Source organism: Scardinius erythrophthalmus (genome assembly GCF_964197995.2).
Source record: "Scardinius erythrophthalmus genome assembly, chromosome: 11".
NCBI classification, from domain to species: Eukaryota; Metazoa; Chordata; class Actinopteri; order Cypriniformes; family Leuciscidae; genus Scardinius; species Scardinius erythrophthalmus.
Genome location: NC_138231.1, coordinates 38,820,116 through 38,846,688, shown reverse-complemented (window position 1 = coordinate 38,846,688; position 26,573 = coordinate 38,820,116). Strand labels below are relative to the sequence as shown.

Below are 26,573 nucleotides of genomic sequence, written 5' to 3'. Positions count from 1 at the left end.
GCTTGCCACATTACATATCCAAATATTCAAATTCTCTTTTTTATGAAAGAAATCGAGCGATTACCTCAATTACATCAATTAAATTGTATAAGAACAAAAAAGCAAAACTTAAAAAAAGTCTGTTTGCCATCTTTTTTTTAGTGACATGTAATTCTCAAAACTTGTCACTTTCCCCCCAGTTTGCATTAATTTTTATTCCCATTTTTAACACTGCAAATAAAATAAAGAGAAAATGATAATAGAAAAGACCAAAAGGGACTTCACAAATATTAACTTGGTGTTTCAAAATCTATAATACTGTTAATTTACTTTTTGTTTTTTTCTCAGTAAGACATGAAGACGTGTTTTCTTTTAATACATTTATAGGATTAATAATAAAAATATATAAATCTAAATGAACCAAAATCATCTTTATTATAAATTGTGAAGCCAGAACTACAATTTATTTATTAAAATAAGTAACTCGTGAGCTGTTAGAAGAGAGCAAATGCACTTCCGTGTCAATGAGCAGGCAAAATTAGTTATTATTGCAATTATGCTATACTAAAGGAAACCCATCTGTGCTAGATCGCATCCCCCTCCTCTTCCAAGTTACAGCTGATTTCTCGTGAACTAGCAGACCTCGTAAGCCCCGCCCCTCTCGCGTACAGTTCGCCATGGTCGTCATGGAGACGGTGTGAGAGCGAGGCCACTGGTGGAGCTCGAAGCCCTCTCCTACTGTTGGGAGGAGGTACTCCGATCTGGCCCCGCTGGCTGGCTGCTCTCAACCTTCTCCGTAGACGGATGTTCAGATCGTAAAGGGCCGTCAGAACCTCAGAATATATTCCATACCATCATATACCGCGTTAACAGTAGCCCTGGGATTTCCATCTATTAGACGCAGCTCCATGGTGACCCGATACTGGTTTTAAAGAGGAGGGCATTCACTGGTAAGATCTGTTTTTGTGTTTTTTTTTGCGCTGTGAAGGTTAGTTAGCTGAGCTAACACGGTTAGCCACTCGGAGTCTTTAGGGTCTGAATCACTATTTAGCGTAAAAGCTAACATATATCGATAGCCAAATGATTCAGTCTATGTACTTAAATATAGAAATAGTAGGTCGGTAAGTTATTGATTGATAGGACTTAAATATTCACACGGGGAGCTATTCCAGCCATATAACTTGGCTCGCTAACGATAGTGAATCCTAATCCAATCAAAAGCACTGTTCCGATCACAGCGAAAGATCGTTTTTGTTCAAGATCGTGACGTGTATTTGTTGTTTAAGTTAATCACACTGTCCTTAGGTCATTATCTTGTGAGTTTAAATTGGAAATGTGGCTGTTAATTAGTGTGTCATAACGCGATTACTAAAGTCGCCAGTCCGACGATGCGGACAAAGCCTGTTGTTAGCCATAGGCTGCCATTTTACTTCACTGTTAAATATCTGTTGTATGTGTATTATTAAACGGCTGTTTTTGTTTTCGATACATTGACAAGTATATTCGTCAATGTGTTACAGTATTATTTCGGTCAGCAACGGCCCTCGAATATCGTTGTAGTCTTTTGTGCTTGCGTCAACCGGTTTCTTGCGTCGTGTGGATATTGGGAGTTTGTCAATATGTAACAAACATATACATACTGTTTTTTCTACCCGTTACAAAAACGACATGTCGAAACATTGGACTCGTACACGCGCAAACATCAACAACGTGCTGTGCCGTAAACAGTGCTCGCATAACTGGAGGACTTTAAAAACTTGTGTTCGAAAAGTTAGAAACAACCTCAAAGTTTCTTATTTTATGAAACTTAATCGCGAACATTAGTGATTCATCATGTTTTTGTTTGATTGTATAGGTTAATATTGTTCTGTTCGCAGTATTTGGAGAGCAGGGCGCGATCTGTTCTCTTTGTTGTACTTGTTCTGCTCTCGGAACAGTTGCACGTGTCGACGCGTGTGACTTTAAGCTCGCACATACTGGGGCTTATTTCTGTCTTTTTTTTCTCTCCAAATACTGGCCTTTTATTTTATTTTTTAATAAAGGTGTGCTGCTAGTTTTTGCAGTGAGGCGATATAACGTTAGTCGTGTAAACCAGATTAGTGTCATCTGCCCACGACTAGCTAATTGCTTTGTAATTGTCTGGTATCTCTAATTTTCAGCAATCATGCATTGGTTGTTGCCTTGTTTTTGCACCACTTGTAACCCAACTACTAATTTACTGTGCTTTTTGCAGTAGCATGTCTTGACTTAAATGTGAAGCTTCATGTTGAAACTTGATCAAGATGTTGTTTCAATATGATATCATGTGGACAAATGTAACTGTTGCTTTGAAAAACTTCCCTGCACAAACTATTGTTGCATCCCTATGGATGACCACCTCTTCCTCATTGCTTTTTATATGCAAAGGTGTATATAAAGGAACTGTGTGAGCTATAATATACTAAACAAAAGGCCTCCCAGCTATGCATTTCTGTTTTTCTCATTTTCTGTCTCTTATCTTGGACAAAACTTCCTGGAAGGGCTCTGTATTTGGATATTTCTTGCTCAAACCCTTTTAGGTTTGAACCTGAAGGCAGCTCTGGTATGATGAAGCAGGAACTGTGGTGCCACGTTATTTTTGGCATCTGGCCGGATTTGATGTTTGCTTCAAAGGAAAAGTGACTAGTAGTGTGATAGGATTATGGCTTTCTGAAGTGGTTAAACTTGTTTTTAATCACGGAGTGGTAAAGAAATGCTTTCAAAAACAAATAATTAAAAATCATATAAAATTGATATTTTATAGCTCCTGTTCCTCATGTTGTTCCAAACCCATTAGATGTTTGTTCTTCTCCTCAAACACAAATTAAGATATTTTTGTTAAAACCTGAGGGATTTCGGTTCCTTCATTGAAAGTCAATTCCAGTAAAACGTTGATGCTTCAAAATGTCCATAAATGGGTCCTAAAACAATTCCATATATATCATATTTGATGTGCTGATCTGGTTATGTGCTTTGTTTAATGTTTATATGTGAATAAAAGGCTAAATTAAGTCTGTTAATGTCTAACTTGATTCTTATGGATATTTTTATCAACTTTTTGATGCATCTACGTTGTGATGTAGGCTAATGGACTTTCCAATGGAGGAACAGAAAGCTCTCAAGTTTCGTAAAAAAAAAAATGAATATGAATAAAAGTGTTGTGGGTTTGGAAGGAATTTTCATTTTTGGGTGAACTTACCCTTTAAATCCACTTTAGAGTTTTTCGCTGCAGTGTGTTACAGTATTATTTCAGTCAGCAACGGTCCTCGAAATACCATTGTAGTCTTTTGTGCTCGCGTCAACCGGTTTCTTGCGTCGTGTGAGTATCTAGAGAGTTAAGGCCCGTTCACACCAAGGACGATAACTATAAAGATAACGATAAAGATATAATTCTAAAAATCGTTCTCCATTTTAAAGAATAACAGAGTTCACACCACAACTATAACGATAAAGATATGAGGAACGATATCGTTGGGATCACTTTCAGAACGATTTTTTTCCAGCTGTCGAACGATAAAACACTGACAGCCAATCAGAATCCATTCTAATTTAAAGGTCTCGCGCATTTAAAATGGATCTGGATCATCCGGACGCGCGCGTGCTTAGAATAAAAAGACCGTTATCGGTCGCTGGTGTGGACACATATATAGCCTAGTTATCTTTATCGTTATCTTTATAGTTATCGTGCTTGGTGTGAACGGGCCTTTACAATCCATCAGTCAATCCATTGCATTTTGTACAAGCTTGGTCCTTCAATAGCTTGTGATGCGGTCATTTATCTGTATTTTACAATATTTTCAAGCAATCGTTGTTGGATATTTGTGTTATTACGATATTACGCTTGCTCGGGATGCCATCTGTACAACACCTTAGTCACTTTTACTGAATCCAGGCTGATTTGCTGCTTTCCCACTCTGGGATCCTGTTGGCACTGAGCATTTTGTTGCAGAATGTTCTATTGCACCAGTCTGTTTGGTACACGAGACAGCAGGCGAGCTCTTCTCTGCCAGTGGGATGTGCGTCACACTCCTTGTGCTCCTTGGACACCCTAGTGCTTCTCCGGAGCTATGAGGGGAAAGGTGTGGCGGCGGTGGCAGATTGGCTGTAGCTGCTGCACTCTCAGCATCCTGTTTGTTTCTCAGATTCGAGGACCCCATGTTTTTGAACTTAATCTTCCTCCTGCAACACACATGTATCTTCTTTTGGAGGAATGCTGACAAATGGCTTGTGCTTACTTAGCAGCGCCGTTGCACCTGCTCTCATTTGCGTGATGGCCGTGCTCTTGTTTTTTCCCTAAGTGCATATTTGCTAATAAGCTTAATATGTAATATAAACAACACTGACGGATTTCCTGCAGCATCTTTTCTGTATTTTGTTGATTAAAATATTCATAAAAACCTTATTCAAAGCAAAAATAACTATATTGTGAATGATATATAGGCTATCTTTATCGTGACATAAAATTATTCACATCGAATTTGTTCATATTGCCCAGCCCTACATGTGAGTATGCTAAAGTACTCATAAAGGGTTTGTTGCTACCGCTTCTGTTTTGCATTTAATACCTTAACTACTGAGCTCCATGTAGTAATAAGTGTGTGTTTGTGTCATCAGGTTCAGCCGGAGAGAACTCTTGCTGCACAAGCAGTGCTGAAAGATGTGCAATGGAATGGTAGCGTGTGAGACGAGAGCCTCGCTCGCTCACAGGGTGGCCGCCAAATCCCTGCTGCTCCTTCTCCTCGGCCTGTTCCCCACAGGCCAAGCTTCAGGTAAGATTATTCATAAAAACCTCCTCCAAACTCCTACACCTCGACCTTCCACTGCTGTGTCCGCTCTCACACTCTTTAAACATTAATATTTAAGATGCCGACAGCTGCCTCATTGATTTATTTCGTAGGAAGTAGGCTAATATGTCCTTAGATTATGAAATATGTAAAGTAACTTGCGGGAATGGAGGTTTTTCAATGCATTATATTGAATTTCGGTTTCTGCATAATTCTGAGTCACAAATGGTTTTCAATGGGGCGGTTTTGTCTATTGGCATCCATGATTCTTGACGTCAAAGACAAAGGCCTTTGTTCTTTTCTTTTTATCGCTGTCAGTGCTTTGATAACAGAAATAACCGTTGGACTTAAGCTACCGGATGGAATAAAATGAGCATCATTTCTTTGTTTTCTGTCGAGCATCTGGGAGGTGTTTGTGGGGGCTGGGCACACACTCACTCTCTTTCTTTCTCTCACTGAGGGTGTGTGTATGTATGTTGCCCTTGTCCGTGAGAGTCTCATCCAGAGTCTCCCTCACTAAAATACCTCTATATCATGTTCAACATGGCAGATTTTGCCTGAGAACTAAGACGTCCATGTTGACTGGCAGTCAATGTGTTGTTATAAAGACTGAGGTGTGTATGTGTGACCTTAGTCACTTGGGCACTTGTGTGTGTGTTTTTATGAAGCCTAAGTTATTCTTTAACTCAAAAAGCTCTTTTTATAGTTTCATCAGACCATAGAACCAGTTCCCTTTTGAAGTCCGCAGCCGCTTTTGCTCATATTTACCAAGGGTGCCAGTATTTGTGGAGGGCACTAGTATATATTAAGTACTGACCCAAATCAAAACCGTTCTCGGTTAATAATATTGTTACTGAAGCATCGTTTGGAAAACTAGTCCAGTCTGAATAGCCTTTAACTCTCTGTTTCCAAAACCACACGGCATCTGCACTATTTCCCCTTAACAACACGTGAACGCGGCTCAATGAGCAAATGAGTGTCTCTTGCCTTATGTAATATGTGAGTCATTGAGAGCGTTGCATTTGGAGATGGAGAGATTGAGGGATGGTGGGATTCGGCTGGACCGCTGATCCCATGTGGCCACATTCCCATATTGATTCAGCACCACAAAGTCGAGCCAGGGACAAAAGTGTCCCAAGTGATCCCAAGTAATATGTGTGTGTGTGTGTGTATGCATGAATGTATGGCTGCTCACACGTGTTTGGCATGAATCTAGTACATCGGCTGAAAGCTACGTGTTCAGCCTTCCCACAGACTGAGCAGCGGACAGAAGGGATGATTTTTCAAGGTCATCCGATGAAAGTCTGTTGATGATATTGTGCCATATTTTTGGCTGTTTTTTTTATTTCATCCACCCAAATATCCATTTTTGTTCGGTTCATCCTCTTCAGTGTTCTTAAAGATGAAGTGTGTAATTTCAGTTAAAAGAAATTGTAAATAAAACTAATTATTTAAAGGGGACCTATTATGCAAAATTCACTTTTACATAATTTTGTTGTGTACACAATCACCATACTGTGGTAAAAATCCATCCACTCTGTTTGTTATTTTCCCCATAAATCAGAAAAGGTGTCTCAAAATGAGTTGTTCAGGAATGCATCCATTGTGATTTGACAGTCGGACAGGCCCTGTCCATGCCTAGCCCTATTAGCATAGCTCCTCCCCTGAGTGAGCTGTACACAGTCTGCCATGTTTATCATCTGCTAAAGCATTTAACTGCAGCATTCAAGTAAGCTTTTAAAGCTACAAAAGTTATTCAGTCATTTTGTTGACATTATTCATATTTTTTTTATTTTATTCACATTAAAGGAGAACTCCGGTCAATTTTAACATTGAGCTCATTTTTTGGTACATTTGGAGTGCTGTCAATACAGAGAACAACGACAAAAATCGGTGTTGCCTACATCCTGTTTTCGGTGGAAGGCCATAGTAATCGATTGTCGAGTTCACGCGCATAGGTTTAGTGCCTATGATCACGCGCGTGAACTCGACAATCGATTACTATGGCCTTCCACCGAAAACAGGATGTAAACAGAGGTATGAGCGCTGGCTGAATTAACTTCAGATTCAGATTCACCCGTGTTCACTCGGAAGGAATCACTCACATTTTCTGTGCACTTGTAACAACACATCAAGGATGTTAAGAGGCTAAAAGCAGGCTTACTACTTGCCCCATTGAAGTCAATAGGGTGCAAATTTTAAAAATAGAATAACTCGGTGTAGGCAACACCGATTTTTGTCGTTGTTCTCTGTATTGACAGCACTCCAAATGTACAAAAAAATGAGCTCAATGTTAAAATTGACCGGAGTTCTCCTTTAACAGCATAGACAGCAGCAGTTACTGGATATTTGGCTGCTGCCGCTTTAATGCATGTCTTTCTAATATAGACATGCAATTTCTTTCCCAACTGTTTACATTCACAGACATAACCGACTGTGTTTATGTAAACTTTAAACTTTTAAGCACAATAGGATGCGAAAGAGAACTTAGTTTAGTGCTCACGCGACACACGGCATGTGACAGTGGGCTTTCTGTGCTTGTGCGCTCAGAAAACCGCATATCAGAAGATTAAACTGGTATGGCTTTAAAACGCCTGCAAATAATGATGATGAAGAACTGCAAAGTCATGTGAATGTAACCACAATAAAAAAAAACACACAAAAAAAAACAGATGTTTTGTTTGTTGTTGGCTGAGTATCAGAGGCATGGGTTGTAAAGGCTCCGCGCTCCTCTGGAAAGGGGGGCGAGGAGCAGCAGTTAAAAGTACATTCACGAAAACCGCATGTTTTTGCTTCCACCCAGAAAAGGACATTTACAGATTGGTAAAATAAATGATCCATGGGGTAAATTGAGCTGAAACTTCACAGACTCATTCTGGGAAACCCTGAGACTTATAGTACATTGTGTAAAAATGGACATAATAGGTAAAGTCTTTAAGTCTTAATGGGTGTAGGCCTAAATGCATGAAATCGACCCCTTATAGGAAGTCCTAGACCTTGGATCTTTATTGGTCTGTTGTAGAACATGCTGAAGGAAGCATAAGGCCTCTGAGTGATGAAAGAGAAACCTGAATCGGATGTGCAAATCCCCACAGGTCTGCTTATACTTTTGGCCATGTAGCTTGATTGGCAGGTCGTCAATGTCAAGACTAGGGATGTGTGAGACCATTCGATTAGTCGATTAAACGATACTGCTGCTGCCAGTCGACTTGGAAATACTATTTTTTTTATCTTTATGTTTTGCTTTATATTTTTACAAAAGCTATGTTTAAATTACTTTAATGTTAATTTTACATTTTAAAAGTAATCTATTATTTTGGAGCGGAAAACTAAATAATTTAATTTAACCTCAGATTTTGCATGCGTTGGTTTTCTTTGTGTCACTCACGGTGAGTTAAAAGAAAAGTCCACTCGGAAGATGTGCAAGTTGCTTACTTGACACTTGAACAGTTGCTATATCAGCATCAACATACTGCGATTTTGCAGCCCGCCATGTGTACAGATATTTTCATACACAAGAAGTGTGTTCATACCCGGACAAGCAAGTGGTTGCCGTGGTAACGAACAACAATACCTTAACGGGCTGACTTGTGTGGACTAACTTTTTATTTGAGGAAATCTGTTTATAATAGGCTATTAAGTTTGAACTTATTGGGCCTGTACCTGCCTATTAATTCAGTTGATTTGAATAAATATGTCTATTATTAATGGATAACGTTATTCACGGCAATCATATCGTACTTATCTGACCTATTTTTAGCGGCATTATAGACTAGTCGGTCGCAAAATTTCCTTTTAAACGTTAATGAAATTAGTTATTGCGCACATCCAAATTCAAGACAGGACCTGCAAAACCACAGTTTGTGGTTTACAATGTTACAGCGAACTGCTTGAAGCATTCACTGAACAATGCAATTTCAAGGAACCAAGATAATGATCTACAAAGTTTAGATACAAGTAGAAACAAGCAGGGACCAGATCCTACTTTATAAAATTATGTTGTTTGAAACGGTTCTTTTTAAAAGGCTCGATTGCATCGCTTCATTCACGTGTGTCAAACAGAAACAAACAAGAGGAAGTAGCACAGGAAGGCAACAATAAAAAAAAAACTTGCTGTTTTCAGGGGCTGATCTTAGGGTTTCTGGAGCTTGACTTAGCCCACACTATTTCAGAGTGTGAGAACGAAAAGCAGCTCCCTAAAGGCACACAGCTGAAGTCGCTCTGTTTTTAGCACTAGGCAAATTGTGAACTACAGGAATTTCCCATGTTACTCACTTCTTACTCTGATTTATCTTCCATATGTTAACAAGGGTTCCTTCTCACCTCAGCAAAGACTGTTTTCAAACCATTATGACCTGAAAGGCATTGGATGAGGTGCTGGCATCGTGAGCTAGCATACATAAACCCTACACCTCAGCTATTGTGTAGAATCAAATAGAGTTTGCAACAAATTGTTTAATGTTGATTGATTCTTTTCAGGTACTTTCATGCACAAACCGTTATAGGTATCACTTGACATGAGGTTTGGGGCTGGTAAGATAGTTTTTAATGTGTTTGCTTGGTCACCAAGGCTCAATTGATTTAATCAAAAACACTAATACAGTTAAATATTACAATTTAAAAACTTCATATATTATTATAAAAATATATTTTATAATGTAGTTTATTCTTTTGATGGCAAAGCTGAATTTTCAGCAGCCATTACTCCAGTCTTCCGTGTCACATGATCCTTCAGAAATCAGTGTTGTGCTGCTTAGTAATTTTTTTTGGAAACTGATACATTATAAATGTCTTTATTGTCACTTTTGATCAATTTAATGCATCCTTGTTAGATAAAGGTTTTGTTTCCAAAACAAAATGCAGAAGCAGCATTCTTATGCTTCAGGATGTGGTTTGTGTGGGTTTGAGAAATGTCTGCACTTTTTTTTTTTTTTTTTTTACCATCATTACCCGACAGTAAATTTCCCAATAACAGTGATGTTTGTTTGATTGAGGCACATCATGTGAAAATAAAATTAGAACTAAAATGAGAACTGTGATCATACACGTCACATTTCCCAAGTTCACTTTGTAGTGCAACTTTAAAAGAGTTTACAAGGCTGACCTGATTCTCCTTCTTTGGAAAATCTGTGTGAAGTTTTATTTTTTCCCCTCAAAGCTTGCTTAGCTTTCTACAGTAAAAATATATTGCTAGTAGCACAGGTTTAGCAGATGTTGTGCAGTCCCTCAATTTCATAACAAATGTTTTAGAGGATGTTTGTGTGGGTGTCAAATCATTTGGGTTAGGAATGATATGAATCATAGGGCTTGTGTCTCTTGTGTTCATTGTGGAAAAATAGCAGTTTTGTACCTTCACTTCAGTGCATGTCATTGAAGCGCACAAGACTAGGATGCCCCATTTGTCATTTCATAATTCAGAAGGCTGCAAGGGCCTCTCTTGTGGCCGCGTGTGCTCTCGATGAACACTATAGTGTGGACTAGAGAAGGACTTGAGTACTCGAACTTGACAGCGACGATCGATCGTGAAAACGATAATAGATATAAATATATTTATCTTTTTCTTTATCGTTATGAGAACACTATTGTAATAGACTGTGTACTTTTTTGTGCTTTAGTTCCCTTGTTTCAGCGTTGTTGTTATGTGAAGAGCACATCCATAATGGGGAGTTAGGTTGTGTTCACACTTGGTCTGGACCAAAAAAAACATTTAGTCATAACGGCTCGCAAAAATTCAATACCGCTGGTAGCGCTTCGGGCAGGCACTCTTCAGATTTTGGTAGCCCGAAATGAATTTTACTAGGCCAAATAAATAAACAATTTTTGAATGTAGAAAATTGGTTAGGAGTCAAAACATCAATCAAAACCTTTTTCATCCTGACCTGTTTTTTGGGCCGTAAATCTATGCTCCTATTAACATTGTCGCACACGCACACACAATGTTCGCAATGTTCTCCACTGCGCACGCAATCTCTGTCACTTAGCAACAATAAATTAAATGAGAACGGCACTGCTTTACAAGGGGTGGAAGCACCAGTTGTCTTACCAAACATCAGAACTTGCAGGAGGGATGGAGAAATAATGACTCTTTGAAGCTTTGACACAAGTGTTGCCAGATTGAGAATGTCCAAGTATCGTACCAGAAGCCCAAAATTATCGTATTTGGAAGAAAATTATCGTACACGAGTCAAACGTACTGAATATAGCTATTTATCTAGACCAGCAACTTTTTGACATGACCTGCAAATTACTTTATTGCTAAACTATCTATCTCCGCTTGGAAACAACCGAACTAAGCTCCGCGGCAGGAACGTTAACTTTTTGTAAACTTTTTTTGTTGTTGTTGCAAAACATTTATGATATACAACTTTGTATACAATATACAAAAGAAACGTTAACTTGTGCTCGCGGTCGCAGTTCCTTAAAATAACTAGTCTATAAAAAACTAATGTGAATAAAGGGAGGAATTTGATTACACTGTTTCAGATAGCCCGTTGGGCAGGCCAGTTATGCATTTTGGTAGCCCGACTGGAAAACACAATAGGCCCGGGACGTCGGGCTAGTTAGCATTCACATTGGCATTTTTAGCACTGAACCTAAAGGCATAGGGATATGTTCACAACCTGATTGGTAGGCTTTTATTACGTATATCGCGCCAGAATTTACCAAACATCCAAAACAATGCTGTGTGCTGGGCTAAATGCGCTCGTTGTATGTAGGTAGCCTACATATGATGCTATTTTGACCAGCTGAGAACTCATGAAGAGCTTATTGAATGTGTAAAAGAGTCAAAACAGTGGCAGAAATCCCTCCACAAACGCAGATCTGTTGCGAGGAGACACGGTTCTGACGTCTGAACCCATTCTGTCCTTTTAGGGTCGTATCTTATGACATCATGTCCTGTTTTTGGTTAGTTTACACGTCTTTGGTCCATGTTGCATTCATATGTCAGTCGAACCAATCAGTCGAGTTCGTATGATTTGGTGTGCACCACCAGGGTTCGGATGGCAGCATTTACACTTGTTCAAATGAACCGCACTAACAGAGCAATCGCACCAGGGTTTGTTTTAATCCAACCAAACATGCCAAGTGTGAACATGCTCTTAGACAAGCATTCAGAGAAGCACACAAGTTCGATAGGTAGTAAGTCGCGTAAGTTGTAATATTATTTTTATGTTGTATATATCTGATTAATCTCACATAGGATGCGTTTGGTTGAGTTTATTAACCCCCTAGCAAAGCACTTCAGTTTATCAGTGTTCATTCACAACGCTGATTGGGTTATTTGAGACCGTCATATTCCTTTAAGATGTTTCTTTTTCAAAAACATTGATGGTATTATTAATTATCCAGCAGTGTTATTTTTCTAATCCTGGCTTCAAATATGCACAGGCTGTCTGGAATTACTTGATAAAGTAGAGATAAAAATACAGTACAGTGCAAGATTTGCGTCGGCAATCTATACATTACATTATAATGAGAGCACAGGTGTTGTGAATTCTCTGTGCTTTAGTTGCCCGTGTTTCAGCACGTTGTTACGGGAAGAGTGCATCCACAACGGGTGTTACACATTCTGACAAGCACGATCAAGTTCATGTGTGCATCCTCGTCCTTGCGCAGATGCAAGCTGTAATATTACTTTTATGTTGTATATATCTTAATAATCTCATACAAGATATGTTTGGTTCAGTTTATTATCCACCCACGCCCTTATCAAACACAATGGCATGACTGAGTTTAAAGGTTGATGTCTGGTTAATCATGTGTAGAAAGAGGATAATATGAAACTACTTATGTGAAATTGCGAATCTGAAAATAACATTTGCTCTTTTGCTGATCTATTTGCTCACATGTTTGCTTGTTTGTAGCTTTGTAACTAGCAGTCAATATTTCAAACATTCATTACACATCAGGGAAATCATGCAGTTTTATAAAAACCCATTTTCATCCGGCCTCTTTCAATGACAATACTTAAGGCACTGGCTTATAGTATATACAGAACCCACATCTTGCCTTGTATAGCCAGATGAGACAGAGTTACTGATTCCACAGAAAGTCATGAGGAAGTAAAAATGTAAGTGACTAAGAGACAGACAGTTCCTCATATGATGATTAGCCTAGATTATTTCCTAGTATAGACGTTTAAATAGTTGCATAAATGTGGAGTATTTACTTTGTTGCTTTATTTCCTTCATTTCAAACCTCTGTCTCTACTGAAAATAATGGAGAAATTCTGTAGAATCCAATTTTTCGATGTAATTACAATGAACAGGGACAGAAGCTTTCAAGCTTCAGAAAAGATCAGAAAGCAGCATAAAAGTGCTCCATACAACTCGTACACTTGTATCCACCTTACTTTTCAACGTGGAAGAAAGCTATTTCCTGTGAATGTGTGAGATTTCTGATTTATTAGTCGCTATAGATAAATAACTAGAAGAATAACAAAGTCTAGTACTGAACCTGTATGATAACTCTAGATGAGAAACAGACCCGATTAAATTTGTTTTTCACTGAAAATCTGGGAATCGGGTGTCTGATTCATTAACAAATCATTCTTTTGAGTTGAATCTTTTCAGTGAGTTGGTTGATCTGGTACTTTTTGTGAATAAGACATCAAACCATGAGGTGAACTTTCCATTCAAGACTTTTTCAATTACATTCAATTATTTTAAAGTTGCTGCAAGATTGCTGCGACTAGTGTTTTGTATGTGTTGCGTGTGGAACCGATCCCTTGGTGGTTTAGCTCGTGGTGTGAGATTAAAAAAGTGAAACTATTTACATAAATCCATCTGAGAAAAAAACACTCCACCCTTTTTTGCTCAGCATTGCCAAAAAAATGTTTTTATCCCCGCCTTGCTTCAAAACAACTAACTGCACCATCTGTCTTTGTGGACCGTGTTTGATAGCCATTCACTGTTGACCCTCTAAGTCGCCTAGTCACGTTTAAACAGATGCCCTTTTGGCACTCAAGTTCCTAATAGCCATTAGCCAGCACAATTGATGTCAGCACCTCTGAGCACAGCTGCTGGCCCAGGATCCAGGCAGCTGAACGGCAGTAGCTTTTGCTCCGACCGCTTGCGTGCACCACAGAGGCTCCAATCTGTCATTAGCTGTGGGCCGAGTGCATTCCTGGAGTGGGTGAGCCAAGGCACAGCAGATCCCGAACACAAGAGCACTGTGTCTAGAGCCATCCGCTGATAGCAGACACAGCAGGGCCACCGGGTGCCCCCTCTCGCTCTCTATTTTTTCCTTTTTATCCCTCTCTGTACACAGAAGAGGAGTTACTTGTGCCTCACAGCTGTCCGAATAGAATCAGGAGGGTGCAAACACCCATCTGCCACTTTTAACTGTGACAAAGCCTAGAGGAACAATAGAGTCTTCCTCTGTGTCTTCTGTCAGATTGTCTCTCGGTTTTCCCTCCTAGTCGATTTGGTTTGTGAGGACAAGCTGCTTAAATCAGTCAGCCTCCGACCTCGGGGTATAAATGGGCATAATACAGAACACGTGGAGCTTTGGTTAATGCTTTTGTTCGGTTTCTCAAAAGACAGGCATCATTTAAGGCCCTTTTGTTGTTCACGTGTCCCAAATAAAAAGATACTAGCCTATATATTTTAGAGATGCATTGGTTTCAATTTTTAATTAAGTTATGGGCCAATATTAGACTTTTTTTATTTTTTTATTTTACTGTGCATTCTCATTTAGATTTCCTTTGCCATCATCTAACGCTCACTTAAAGTTATTCTTTAAACTATTAATAATTTTATAACACTGTTAAATGTAATCTTTTGTCAACCTCAAAACTAAAATCCATACTGTATATTTTAATGTTGTGATGCCTAAATTCACTTGTAGCAATTAAAAGGATTGATTTTTGTTTTATATTTATTTATTTAATGGTATCAAATTTTAATATCCATTTATTGCTTAACATGAAAATAATTATAGGCCTTTTAGTATGCATAAATTAGATTATTATTGTTATAAATATGTATTAATGTGTTGGTCTGTGCTACACTGTCTCTGTGAATTAAAGTAAAAGTCAAATGTGAAAATGCTTAGCAGTGTTTAAATGATGTTTTTTGATATTTTGGTCGATGTTTGTGTGTTGAGTCAATAAAATATTATTGAATCTTTGGATTCAGGCATTAGAGGCTCGAACAGTTATGGTTTCATTCTGGATGGATCAGTGTTTTATCCAGGGAGAGTCACCTGGATGTCTTGTCAGGGCTCGTTTTGGTGTAGCAGCCAAGTTCGTCTGTCGTTTTTTCTGTGTTATTAGACATGTTCATGTGGAAACTCATTCCTCTCTCCTCTGTCCCTGCAGGAATAACACCCCTTTCACTGAAACTCTTTCCTAACATCCCTTCCTGCTCGGGCGTGAGAGTCTGTGGGTGCGCTTTATCTCTGGCAGTCAGCTGTGTGCGGTTTCCCTTTAACCCTTTGAGTCTGCTCTAAACACATGTGGGAACAGTAAACGCAGACATGTACACTCACACATATCAACTCGTTATCCCTCTCGCCTACAGTTGGATTCATGTCGTCCCAACCGTGTTATGTACACAGAAACATGAGACTCGAGTATCTTGCGGCCTCCTCTCTCTCATGCAGCGTTTTCTTACAAGAAGGAAACTACATACTGTTATTAGCCCTTTGAGAGCCATTCAAGACATGTTTTGTCACGGGTGGGTCTCATATCTCAGCAGCTGTGGTGTGCTTGTTTCGTCAACAACGTCAAACTCGCAGTGCTGTAAACACGACTGGATATCTCAGGAGGTTTGTAAAGCAGGCTTTGGTGATAACTGTATTAAGAGTTCATTGAACAACATGTATTATGAATGAATCACAATGTGAGGTTAGAGCAGGGCATTATGGTGGTAAAAATGTGTCAAGCTGGTATAGATTCTGCTATACCTTTTCATTACTGTTTAAGAGTTTAAGATATATATATAAATATCTTACTTTTGAACAATAGTGTATTTTTCCAACCTGTGTTTATTAGCTATGATAATGTGAGCGATTCCATTTTGCTGCGTGCATATGGTGGAAGCGTTTTGCTTACATTTTTATTTTTAATTCTATTTAATTTTAAATGTATTATAGTTTTAGTAGTTTAGGGCTGGCAAAGTTAATTTGCTAACAAGTATAAAAATAGTCTTGTTGTATTTCTATCTATTGACATTTTCAAGCTTAATGCATTTAGATTGGTAAGATTTCACGTCTTATAATGTACTGTGTATCATTTTTGTTTTAGTTTGGTGCCATGGAAATTTATTTTAGAGTAGTTTTACACAGCTACACTGAAAAAAATGATAAGTTGAAATTAATCAATTTTTTATCGTAAGTGGTTGCATTCAATTGATTTTATCTACATTTAAACAAATGCATTAAGTTGAACTTAATCAATTTGAGTTCAACTTAATGCATTTGTTTAGCCTGGGTGCCAGCCCGAACCCCGCCCACAATATTTTTTGGTCGGGAAGTTCGGTCTGGACTCGATCCATTGAGGAGTAATTATGCTCGGCTCCTAGAAGGCCGAGCCAATCAAATTGCCTGGGCGGGCTTTAATCGATGATGGACAGATGGTCTGCGGTTACGTAATCACTCACGTCACCAAAGAGCGCTTGATTTGAATTAGTTTACAACAAAGATGACTGCAGCTGGAGAATTGAGATTTCACGAGTTCACATTTACAAATAAGTCAGATAGAATAAATGCGTAGGCTATATGAGATGTCACGAGTTCACACAAATAAGTAAGATAGAATAAATGCGTATATGACGTTCTGTCCGAGGAGAGGGCTGTGGGCTCGGTAGCCATACTCCCCCCGTGTTCCTGGTTGTGAGAGAACAAGACAAGAGTGAGGATTCGGGGTGGTGGAGGGATGCTGAAAAACTGTCAAGGAGTGTTAGGTAAGTTGACAGAGTGAATATGCTACCTCGGTAACGTTAGACATGGTATTGTTTGATGACAAGTTGATATTGGATTGATTATTTGTACGTGCTCCTCCCGAACTTTGTTTATGAAACATAATGTGTAGATTCCGCCATCGCGTCTGTTATAGAAGATATCGACAGCGCATTCATTTTAAAAGAGGAACAGAGAGCCGCGCCCGCAACATTTTGTTGGTTGAAAATATGAATGAAGGACATGCGTCATTTACTCCGTTGCTCTGATTGGTTGTAGGTCTATCCAATTGAGTGCAGAGGGTTTTTTTTTCCTAGTTCGGTTGAGACACGCCCCATAATCAAATCTCTATGGAGCGGTATCAGACTCACATTCTGACTAGAATATGAGTATGACGAAGTCAGGCTAGCATTTGTTTAAATGTAGATAAAATCAATTGAATGCAACCACTTACGATAATTTTTTTAATTAATTTCAACTAATCATTTTTTTTCAGTGTATGCTAGTTTTCAACTACTGAACGCAGTAAAAACTCGACTATTACATAAATGTAAACTGTTTCTGTACTGACATCAGACTTCTTATTCAATCTCAAATAAGATTAGGTGATTTTAATTTTAAGTCACTAGAGAATCAAAAAATAGACATTACCACATTGTTATGGCATTTTTTTTGGGCGGCATTTCCAGTGAAAAGAAGACATGATATACTGTTGTTGTGATTATAAAAAGAATCATGTCATGATTTAAAGATTTTGGTCATACCAGCCATCCCTTAGTTAGGTTTATGTCTGTGGGAGATCCTCTTTCTTTAGTTTCTACAAATTCCATAAATGGGACAGAGGAACAAATCCCCCTCCTACCATTTACTGACAATTTGCTTACGATCTCAGGGATTTGAATTAGGAGAGATGAGGGGGAAACAATAAACTCTATTGAGATTGAAAAACACATCAGCCCATGTCATAAGGAGATCTCCAACAAAAACATATTTACCAGGCAGGATTTTTTTTTTTTTTTTGAGACACCAGGGTCTAATCCATGCCTGGACTGCTGGGGTTTGGTCTTACTGAGCATCTGCACACTGCAGTGGTCAGTAAAGTGATCCGCTTTTTAGACCACAGCCATTTCTAATGAAGGATAATTAGAATTTCATTCCGCTGTTAATCCCTTGGGGTTTTTTCTTTCTTCTGGGTGCTGCATCATGGACAGATGGAGGGTAAAGGCCGTTCGGGACCATGTGTTTGACATTTAGTTTCATTGTTGGGATCTCACTCCAAATGCTGAACTTCTCATTATCTAAATGAGGTATATTTTATTCAGATTATTGGTGTTTAGTAGAGGAGGTCAAGGATCCAGTTAGAGTGCATTAGGACATTTTTTGTGGTAAATTTGATCTGCTGTTCAAGGTAGACTAAATTAACCAGGTTTCTTATGAAACTCCTGCCAGCCAAACAGGTTAATTGGGATTTCAGTTGAAACATTACAACATATTTCTGGACGTAATGTTTTCAAACAAATAGGCTAACCCATCCCATATGGTACTTCTAAGATAGGTATCTCTATTGTCATGTGTACAGTCAGTTTTAGATTGTGAAGGCCCAGTCCAACTTGTCATAGCAGGTTACAAACATTCTTCCGCAAATCTGAGATTCTTTTCACATTTTCCCTTGATAGATCCTAGCTTTCGGTGACGCATGAACTAATAATGAAATGACAACAATGAAGAAAAATTCTATTTTGAAGATCCAGTTTCAACCAAAGGCAAAACAATGTAGATGAGGTTTTGCAATATATATCTTTAATGGGAGCTATATTTGGTCACATTTGGTTATTTTGTCATTTATAGTCTCATTCTCTTCCTTTTGAAACAGGTTTATTTGTGGAATAAAAGGATATGTCAAGTATATGCCTTTTGAGTATAATGATTTTACCATAGTCAAGGGGTAAAATGCTTTGTTGTGCCTAAATCATGGTAAATTCTATGTAATGCATGGCTTCAAGTGGCTTATTATTTAATAGTGGCTTGTATTAAATTGGCCAACAACAGTACGATAGACTGGTTCAATAAGTAGTTACATTTAATAATAATAAATAATAATTATATTAATCAGAATAAAATGTTCTTTTGCCAAATAATTGTTTTTCAGGCTTTTTTATTTATTAAAATTATTATAATATTTTTATATTGTATTTACATTTTTGTACTTTTTACAATTTATGTATATATTTTCATTTAATGTTTTATTATTTTACATTTAAAAGACAGTAAGGAACATGTAATTGTTTCTACATATTTTAAGATTTTTAATTAGAATTTTAAGCTGAAACAGAACCCTTTTTTCATACTTTTATCATACTGTACATTGTAATGCACGTCGACTTTGAGTGTGGCTGGTCCACTCAGAATCAGATCTTTCCATTTTAAAAAGTGCATTAAAATACTGATCGCTGACTCCAACAAAGAAGCAATTGCTTACAGATGTTGCACGTTTGATATAATGGATTGTGAAGCTTTGCATCTGTAGTTCATATCCTGAATGTTTCTCTGGTGTCAAATCAGAACAGTTTGAGCTGTATGTCCGAACTCTGAGTCCATAATCGGCTGATCGCAGCTTAAGAGCATGTTAAAAGCTCAGATTAGAGAACACAGAGATTGAGGTGGTCTCTCCAAACAGACCCTGTTTGTTTGAGTTGTTTTCCTTCTTTCTCCTGGATAAATGTAATAAGGGGATAGACATGTTTACGTGTTTCAAGTGATCTATTGTGCGAATAAAGCTCCGGCTCAGGGGTTCAGGAAATGTGTTTTTTTGCTCGTGTGAGAAAGACGAAGAAAATGAGAGGGAAAGAGATACCACTGGCTTTATGCCATTAAGCCCGAGGGTAGAAATGTAGAATTCGGTTATGCTTTTCAAAGCTGGACATTATGTGTGTAATATGGGTGAAGTTTTTGTTAAATTGAGGATGTAATACCAGACTGTCAGCAATATGAGAATAAGATCTACTTGTGTCCTCTTTTTCTTTGACACGTTATGAATTTTAGGGTTAGTGCAAATCAATTTTAGGTCACTTTTAGACCAGAACTTTTGGTGTGAGCCTGAGTCTGTGTGATGTTAGTTTCCAAGTACTTGGAAGTGACAGAAATGATCAACCATGAAAACACAGTTTCAATTTTTTTTCTTCAAAGCAGCCTTAACGTGCAGTCGCAATTAACGTTGCTCTGCAAAATGTCATTTCAGTTGGAATCTGTGATCGGGAGTTTCATGTGAAGGTGAAAGTTCCCCATGCAGATTTCACTCATGTTCAAGTTGGTCACGAAAATTTTGTCATTAGCCGTGTTTCCATTACCCTTCAAATTGCGCAAATTGAAATGCTTTTTTTGTGAGGTGCTTTTTCAGGAATTTCTAAAAAGAAATATTTCGCAAAACTGCAATGGAAACAGTTTTTGCGCATTTACAGGTCAGCTGACGTAGATGACGCGGTGTTTTTGGACAGAATACGAGACAGTTCTTTATTAAATTCATATAAGACAAAATTATTAGAGGAATAATGGATTCTAAACCTCAAATAAATGACACAATCAAGACCTCGAAGCAGATATGAGGGAGAAACACCCAGAAACACCTTATATGTGCCGCTCACAAGTATAAGGGTCGTTCCTTACCATTAACGCTTGGAAAACACACATATCTCCTTTGATTAATAATAATGGTTAGTGCAGGGCTGGGATTACTACATAAACCTACCAACGTCCGTTGCCATGGTTTTTGGAATGACTTTACTTATCGCGAGAGGAAAAAATTAAGTTTTAGTCGTATAACATCGGTTCATGGAAACGCTGTTTTTTGTCGACATTTAGAAAAAATCGCAAAAGTTTTGCGCAAATCTGTAATGGAAACGCGCCTATTGTTAGTTGATCTTTTATCAACTAATCTTTTATCATTTGTTCTCCTATATTTACAGTCAATAAGTGGCTTTTATCATTATTAAACAACTGTAGTTTATGTAGTCTGTACTGCAGTCTTATTGAAGGACACTATAACCGGAACAGGCCCCATGAGAAATTTGAACTGGTTGGCACAGCTGAATGGGTTTTTATGCTAACTTCTGCTCTTTCTGCCCCTGTAGGTTGTCCCAGACCCTCAGTTGTGCCTCATGGCAGTGGGAACTTGACGGAAACAAACCGTGGCTCCTTCCCTGTTGGCACACTATTACAGTACAGCTGCGATCCAGGATACACGCTGGATGGCTACAGCATTATCACCTGCACCGTCTCAGGCCACTGGTCTTCTGACCTGCCTCGCTGTGTCAAAAATGATGGTATGTTCATTCAGTTTAACCCTCTCTTTAGCATTTCATTCCACAAAGGCTAATGCTGTGTTCACATTATATTGGAATTACGCATTTCTGAGTGGAAAAACAGTTCTACGTCAAACTTCTAAATTAATATGAAAGCTCTGGTTCCTCTCCTTCGCACTGACCCTCAAGCTTTTTTTCCAATAGTTTGTCAACCACCGAGTGAGCCGGAGAACGGAGGATATAAATGCCACCCCTCGCCGTGCCACAGACTGACCCAGGGTACCGTGATTGAGTACTTCTGTGATCAGGGTTACATTCTAAAAGGAGGGTACCAGTTTCGAACCTGTGACAATGGAGAGTGGAAATCGCCCTTGCAGATCAGCTGTCACTCTGTGCAAGGTATGTCACACAGCAGCTGGAGCACAAGCTCAGCCATCATAGTACATATGGGAAGTTTTCCTTCTTCTTGGCAAATGTTGCGTACAGAGAATCATTTTAAATGTATTAAATTATAATAATGTAGATAGCAGTTCAAGCTGTTCAAGTGAGTTTGTACAGCATTGGAAGTTTTAGTTAGTTGGAAGTTTTCACCTATAATTTTGTTAGACAATCAACATTGTTTTGTATATTCAGTCACTGGATGCAAGTTAAAATTTTAGGGAGCTCTAAAATTTGAAATTTGAGCTCTGAAATCAGTGGCGTGAATGATTTTTATTTATTTTTTTCACACAACTTGATTACTGTTTATCATTTAAATCTGATTGTTTGGTTTTGTGATTCGCTTTATTGAAGCTATCCCTGATGAGAACAAAAATCTCAAACCCCTCTAAAACCTCCAAAACAGGCCAGGTTAAACGGTTTAGCCAGGATGGTAGACCAGCTAACCACCTTAGACTTGTTTAAATTGGCTTTTCAACTATATCTGATTATAAACTTTTTTTGTTTTTGGCTTTACGCACTGCTGTGAATTAAACAAAAGGGTTTCTCTTCCAGATGAGGAGCAGCGCACGATGCTGCCCATGCCGGCTCTATCTATCGTGGCCTCCACTGCCAGTTCTGTGGCCCTCATCCTACTGCTGGTGGTGCTGTTTGTGTTGCTTCAGCCCAAACTCAAGTCCTTCCACCACAGCCGGTGAGACCCTGTCTCCCTCTTACTGAGCGCATCTTCTTCAATGACTATTGTTTTATTCTCACAAAGAAGGAGATTACATAGAGTTCTTATGTAAATCTAAAAACGTGAGGATTAAAACTGTCATGAAAACCTAAATTATGACAATTTTTTTGTTATAAAAATGCTTCAGGAAATAGTAAATAAATAGTGAAAGTAAAAACAGTATTCTGTATACTTTCGGATATTAAAAAGACACTTAAGATTTTTATATTTGATGTTTGTCCTCATTTACGCTACCGTTTAAAAGTTTTGGGTTGGTAAGATTAAAAAAAAAAAGTTTCTTATGCTCACCATTTATATGATCAAAAATACAGTAAAAACTGTAATATTGTGAAATATTATTACAATATAAAATAACTGTTTTCTCTTTTCATATATTTTAAAATGTCATTTATTCCTTTGATAGCATGCAGATTTTTTGTTACATTATAAATGTCTTTAGTCACTGCAGAAACCATTTTTTCTTCATTTTGAACTATTTTAAACATATAGATATTATATAGATATATATTGATATTTTATTATAGTACATTTTTAAATGTTATTTTTGTACTTTTTCAGTCATTTTTGGTACCACTGAATGAATTGAGAACGTTCAAAAAACAGCTTCTTGAAGTGTTTGCATATGTACTAATTTTAGTAGCACGCAGAGTTTAAGTCAATCCTAATTCCAACGGTTTGACATAAACAAATATGGCACCTCCCCTACTGCGCTGTTGTTCCAGTAATTTGCTGTTGCGTAATCAGCCCACTGTGATGTAAGCCACAGGTCAGGATTTGACACCGTTTAAGCCTTACTTTTTATTCCCATATCTCTCCTTCACTCTTTTAAAGCAGCCGGGAGCAGGGTGTATCAGGACAGCCTACCTCCATCATGGTGGAGGGCGTTCAGGTCTCGCTGCCCTCCTACGAAGAGGCCGTGTACGGCGCGGGCGGCACTTCCGTGCCGCCTCCCGAGTCCCGGGTTCAGATCGTGCTGTCGGAGGGCCCGCAGGTGGAGGGTTTGAACGAACCTCTAGAACAGGCTCAGACGAGTTACAGTTTCCCCTCCACCTCGACTGCTGCGCCCTTGTGTCACGCAGAGACTGTATTGGTTCACCAGGTGCCCTCTTCCTCCTCTCCATCCTCCTCATCCTCTCGCTCCTGGGCTGCTGAGCAGCCTGGTGCCGCTGCGCCTCTCCACCGCAGGCAGAGCAGCGAGAGCAGCGATCAGCACAGCTTGCTTTCAGTCACCTCTGCCGAAGAGTATGGTGATGGTGAGTGAACTTGCAAATCTAGATGTAGAGGTGATGTGTGGTTTCATTTGTGTGGATACTCGACAAAATGGGCGTTTTGGCTTAATTTTGTGTTTTTCTGTTAAATTTCTGAAGAAAAAAAAAAAACATTTCACAATAGTAATATTATTAAACAATATTTTACAATCTGAAGTAGCCTGACCTTATAAAATAATTTGATGTTTTAAAATACTTTTTTTTTTTTTTTTTTTTTTTTTTACAATATCATGTATTATTAATTTATTTAATATTTAGTATTATTACAACTAAATGACATTTCACTACCTGAACTAACATGGCCATGTCATAAAAAGGTTCAATTATTTGATATTTTAAGAGACTTTATTTTTTATATCACCAGACTTTTTGCCGTTATGCTCCCTCAAAACGATTAAAGTGAATTTTATTCCTTATTTCAAGACACAAAAGTATTTTTTAATGAAAAACATGAGCTACATGCCTTTTTTTATGTTACAATACTCATTTTCATTTCTGTGCCTAACCTTATACCTTCATCATGTCTTTTTTCTTCAGATATTCCATTGCTAAAGGAAGCCTGAGTCTGTGTGCAGCCCCCCTCCCTCTCTCTGTCATCGCTGGCCAGCACTGCAACCCCTAAAGCTTCTCACCAAACACTTACCCCACACCTACCCTTCAGAACGCAGCATCCATCAGCTGTCCCCCTGCCAACAAATCGCCCGGCCCTGGGGTCTACAAGCTGCGTGGCCTCCGTGGAGTCTGGCAGCTCTCTTGACAGGAAGGACTTTTGACCGGACGACCCCTCAAAGGGATGCGCAAATGCTCGAGTTTAACACTTTTCTTGCAGGTGCGCTAACAATCAGTTGCACTCACAGGCTTACCTCGTCATGACGAGGATTCACTAATTACAGATGAATGCATTAAGATTACATTGTGGATCTCTGCTCCGTCAATGACTGTGACCTCTTGCGAAGGGGAGAGTTCAGCAAGGATTTGCTAAGCCAGGCCCTTTTCTCTTTGATGCTGCATGTTCTGTGCAATTTCTATTCTCTGTTTCGTTCTACACGCTTACACACAGGAGCACGGCACAATCGAAGCATGACGCATAGCACCATCTCGACACATTCCCTTGTGCGAGACGCAGGGTTGAACTGATTTACATTGTACTGTATTCAAATACATGCTTGCCTTTTTATTTGTCAAAAAGTACCTGTGCTGTGCTCTGCGTGTGTGTGTGTGTGTGTGTGTGTGTGCGTGCGTGACTGTGGCTGTTGTCATTCGAAGAGGGCTGAAGTATCATCTAGGCTTCTTTTCCCCAAAATAGGAAACATTTTCAATACCTCCATTTTCTAATCGCGACGTTATTTAACTAGGATGGATGTTCCTTGTCTACATGTCTGTTTGTCCAAAGTGAGGGAGACATACTTTCAGAGAAATAATTCAACTTTATTTCTTCCTTTTAAAAGCAAGTATAGCTCCCTCATGTTTATGTGTTGCACGCACAAGCAAAGAAAACTTTGATGTTTTTTTTTTTAATCACTTGTAGGTTCTTTTTCCAAGAGGACTTTGTTGGGTGTGGACTAAGTTCATTACTGGGCTGTACCTTATTAGCTTTGACTTAGACTAATAATATCTGGAATATAATTTAAGCAATAGAAGCCGCATATATTACATTTGAATGCTTTGCAAAGCCAGCTGTGGCGTGGCTAACATCTTAAAGATGACTATCAAAGATAGAAGCACCTTCTATAAAGTTTTCTTAATAAATCATTTGCTATTAAGATGGTATTTGTAAAGGAAATGCATCAGATCTTAAATAGGTTGTGCATTGTTTTAATGCGCTGTCTAGACTCTGCTCCAGAAAATGGCCTTGTTCTTCACTCATAATGTTCTTTTGGCAAATGGGCATTTGAAAAACCAAACCAATTTTATTTGAATTGCTTTTCGTTTAGCATTTTTTTCATCCTTGCTCATTGGACATTGCCACCTCATGTGTATATCCCCCTGTGTGGTTCTGATGTTTGTCACCATGCATCGTATATATATTTTTTGTGTGCGTGTCTGATTTTGGAGAGAGAGGGCAGTTTGTCTATCTGCACATCCTCAGTTTTGTGATCCTGACTTGTATTTGTAAATTTATTTACATTTTTTTCATGCAAACTGAAGGCAAAATATTACTGCTGCCTTAACTTGTACATTTTATGCATTTCTCACTTTGTAATCACGTTTCTTCTGTCTCACTGGCTTTATGGTAATTTGTCTTCAGTTTCCTTATGGCCTTACTTTTTTTTTTTTTTCTATGCATAAACATTGTCTTGTTGAATTTCAGACGTAGGGTTTTACTCCTTTGGAGGATGTGACATAAGATTGTCCACCCGAACTTCCTCAGAACCTTTTTTTTTCTTTCAGTGATTGTGAAATATGAACATATGAGCTTTTATTTCTTTTTGTTTATCAGTTTCATTCAAAAGATTTTTTAAGTTTAAAAAAAAGAAAGGACGCAATTAAAAAAGGATGTCCAGGATGTGTGTGAAACACTGTTGTACGGTGTTTTTCTGCAAATGTAATTTAAGTTGACTCATCCACCCAGCTCCCCATCCCCATTACACTTTTTTTTGGTTTTCCTCTGTATATTGCTGTGGGTGTGAAGATAGTATTTTAATATTTGTATAAAGTTTAATTTAATTCTACAGTGTGTATATAACTATTTCTAATTAAAGCTTTCATTTGAAGTGCACAAGAAGTTTGGTGCTTATGTTATGGTTCACTATGAATACATTTATGTTTTTTTTATTATTGTTTATGTGTCAAACAATAAGCAGACATAAATTACAGAATAGATAGAACTTCTACAGGAATGAAATTATATCAAATATATGTAAAGTTTCACACACAAAAAAAAAAATGAATACATATATAAAATAACATGATAAACATAAACAGAGGAAACATTATGCATCAGTGGTATTACCATGAATACTTTTAGGTATATTATATCTATATCGTCATATGATGAAGGATTCCATTGTCTCCAGGGTAAAGGACGGGTACCCTTAGTAAGTCATTAATGTTGTGCGTTACCGGCATCTAGTGGTGGAGATTTGAAAGTAGTACGGTAATAGGAATTCATACTAAGATTCATTTCCGCGAATCGGTTCCTTTTGACAAT

General features: G+C 38.3%; 1 protein-coding gene across 2 annotated transcripts; it reads left to right on the top strand.

Moving 5' to 3' along the window:
• The first annotated feature begins 653 nt into the window (after nucleotides 1-653).
• susd6 (sushi domain containing 6) lies at nucleotides 654-26,140 on the top strand. Of its 2 annotated transcripts, none has more exons than XM_081379228.1 (7): nucleotides 654-929; nucleotides 4,612-4,766; nucleotides 20,810-21,001; nucleotides 21,185-21,379; nucleotides 21,974-22,112; nucleotides 22,986-23,407; nucleotides 23,960-26,140. In XM_081379228.1, the coding sequence occupies exons 2-7, from the start codon at nucleotides 4,655-4,657 to the stop codon at nucleotides 23,983-23,985; spliced, it is 1,086 nt and encodes a 361-aa protein (XP_081235354.1). In that variant the 5' UTR covers nucleotides 654-929; nucleotides 4,612-4,654; the 3' UTR covers nucleotides 23,986-26,140. The 2 variants fall into 2 exon arrangements, with proteins under 2 accessions (XP_081235354.1, XP_081235355.1); XM_081379229.1 differs by having other exon boundaries at nucleotides 674-929; nucleotides 22,989-23,407.
• Nucleotides 26,141-26,573: the final 433 nt, after the last annotated feature.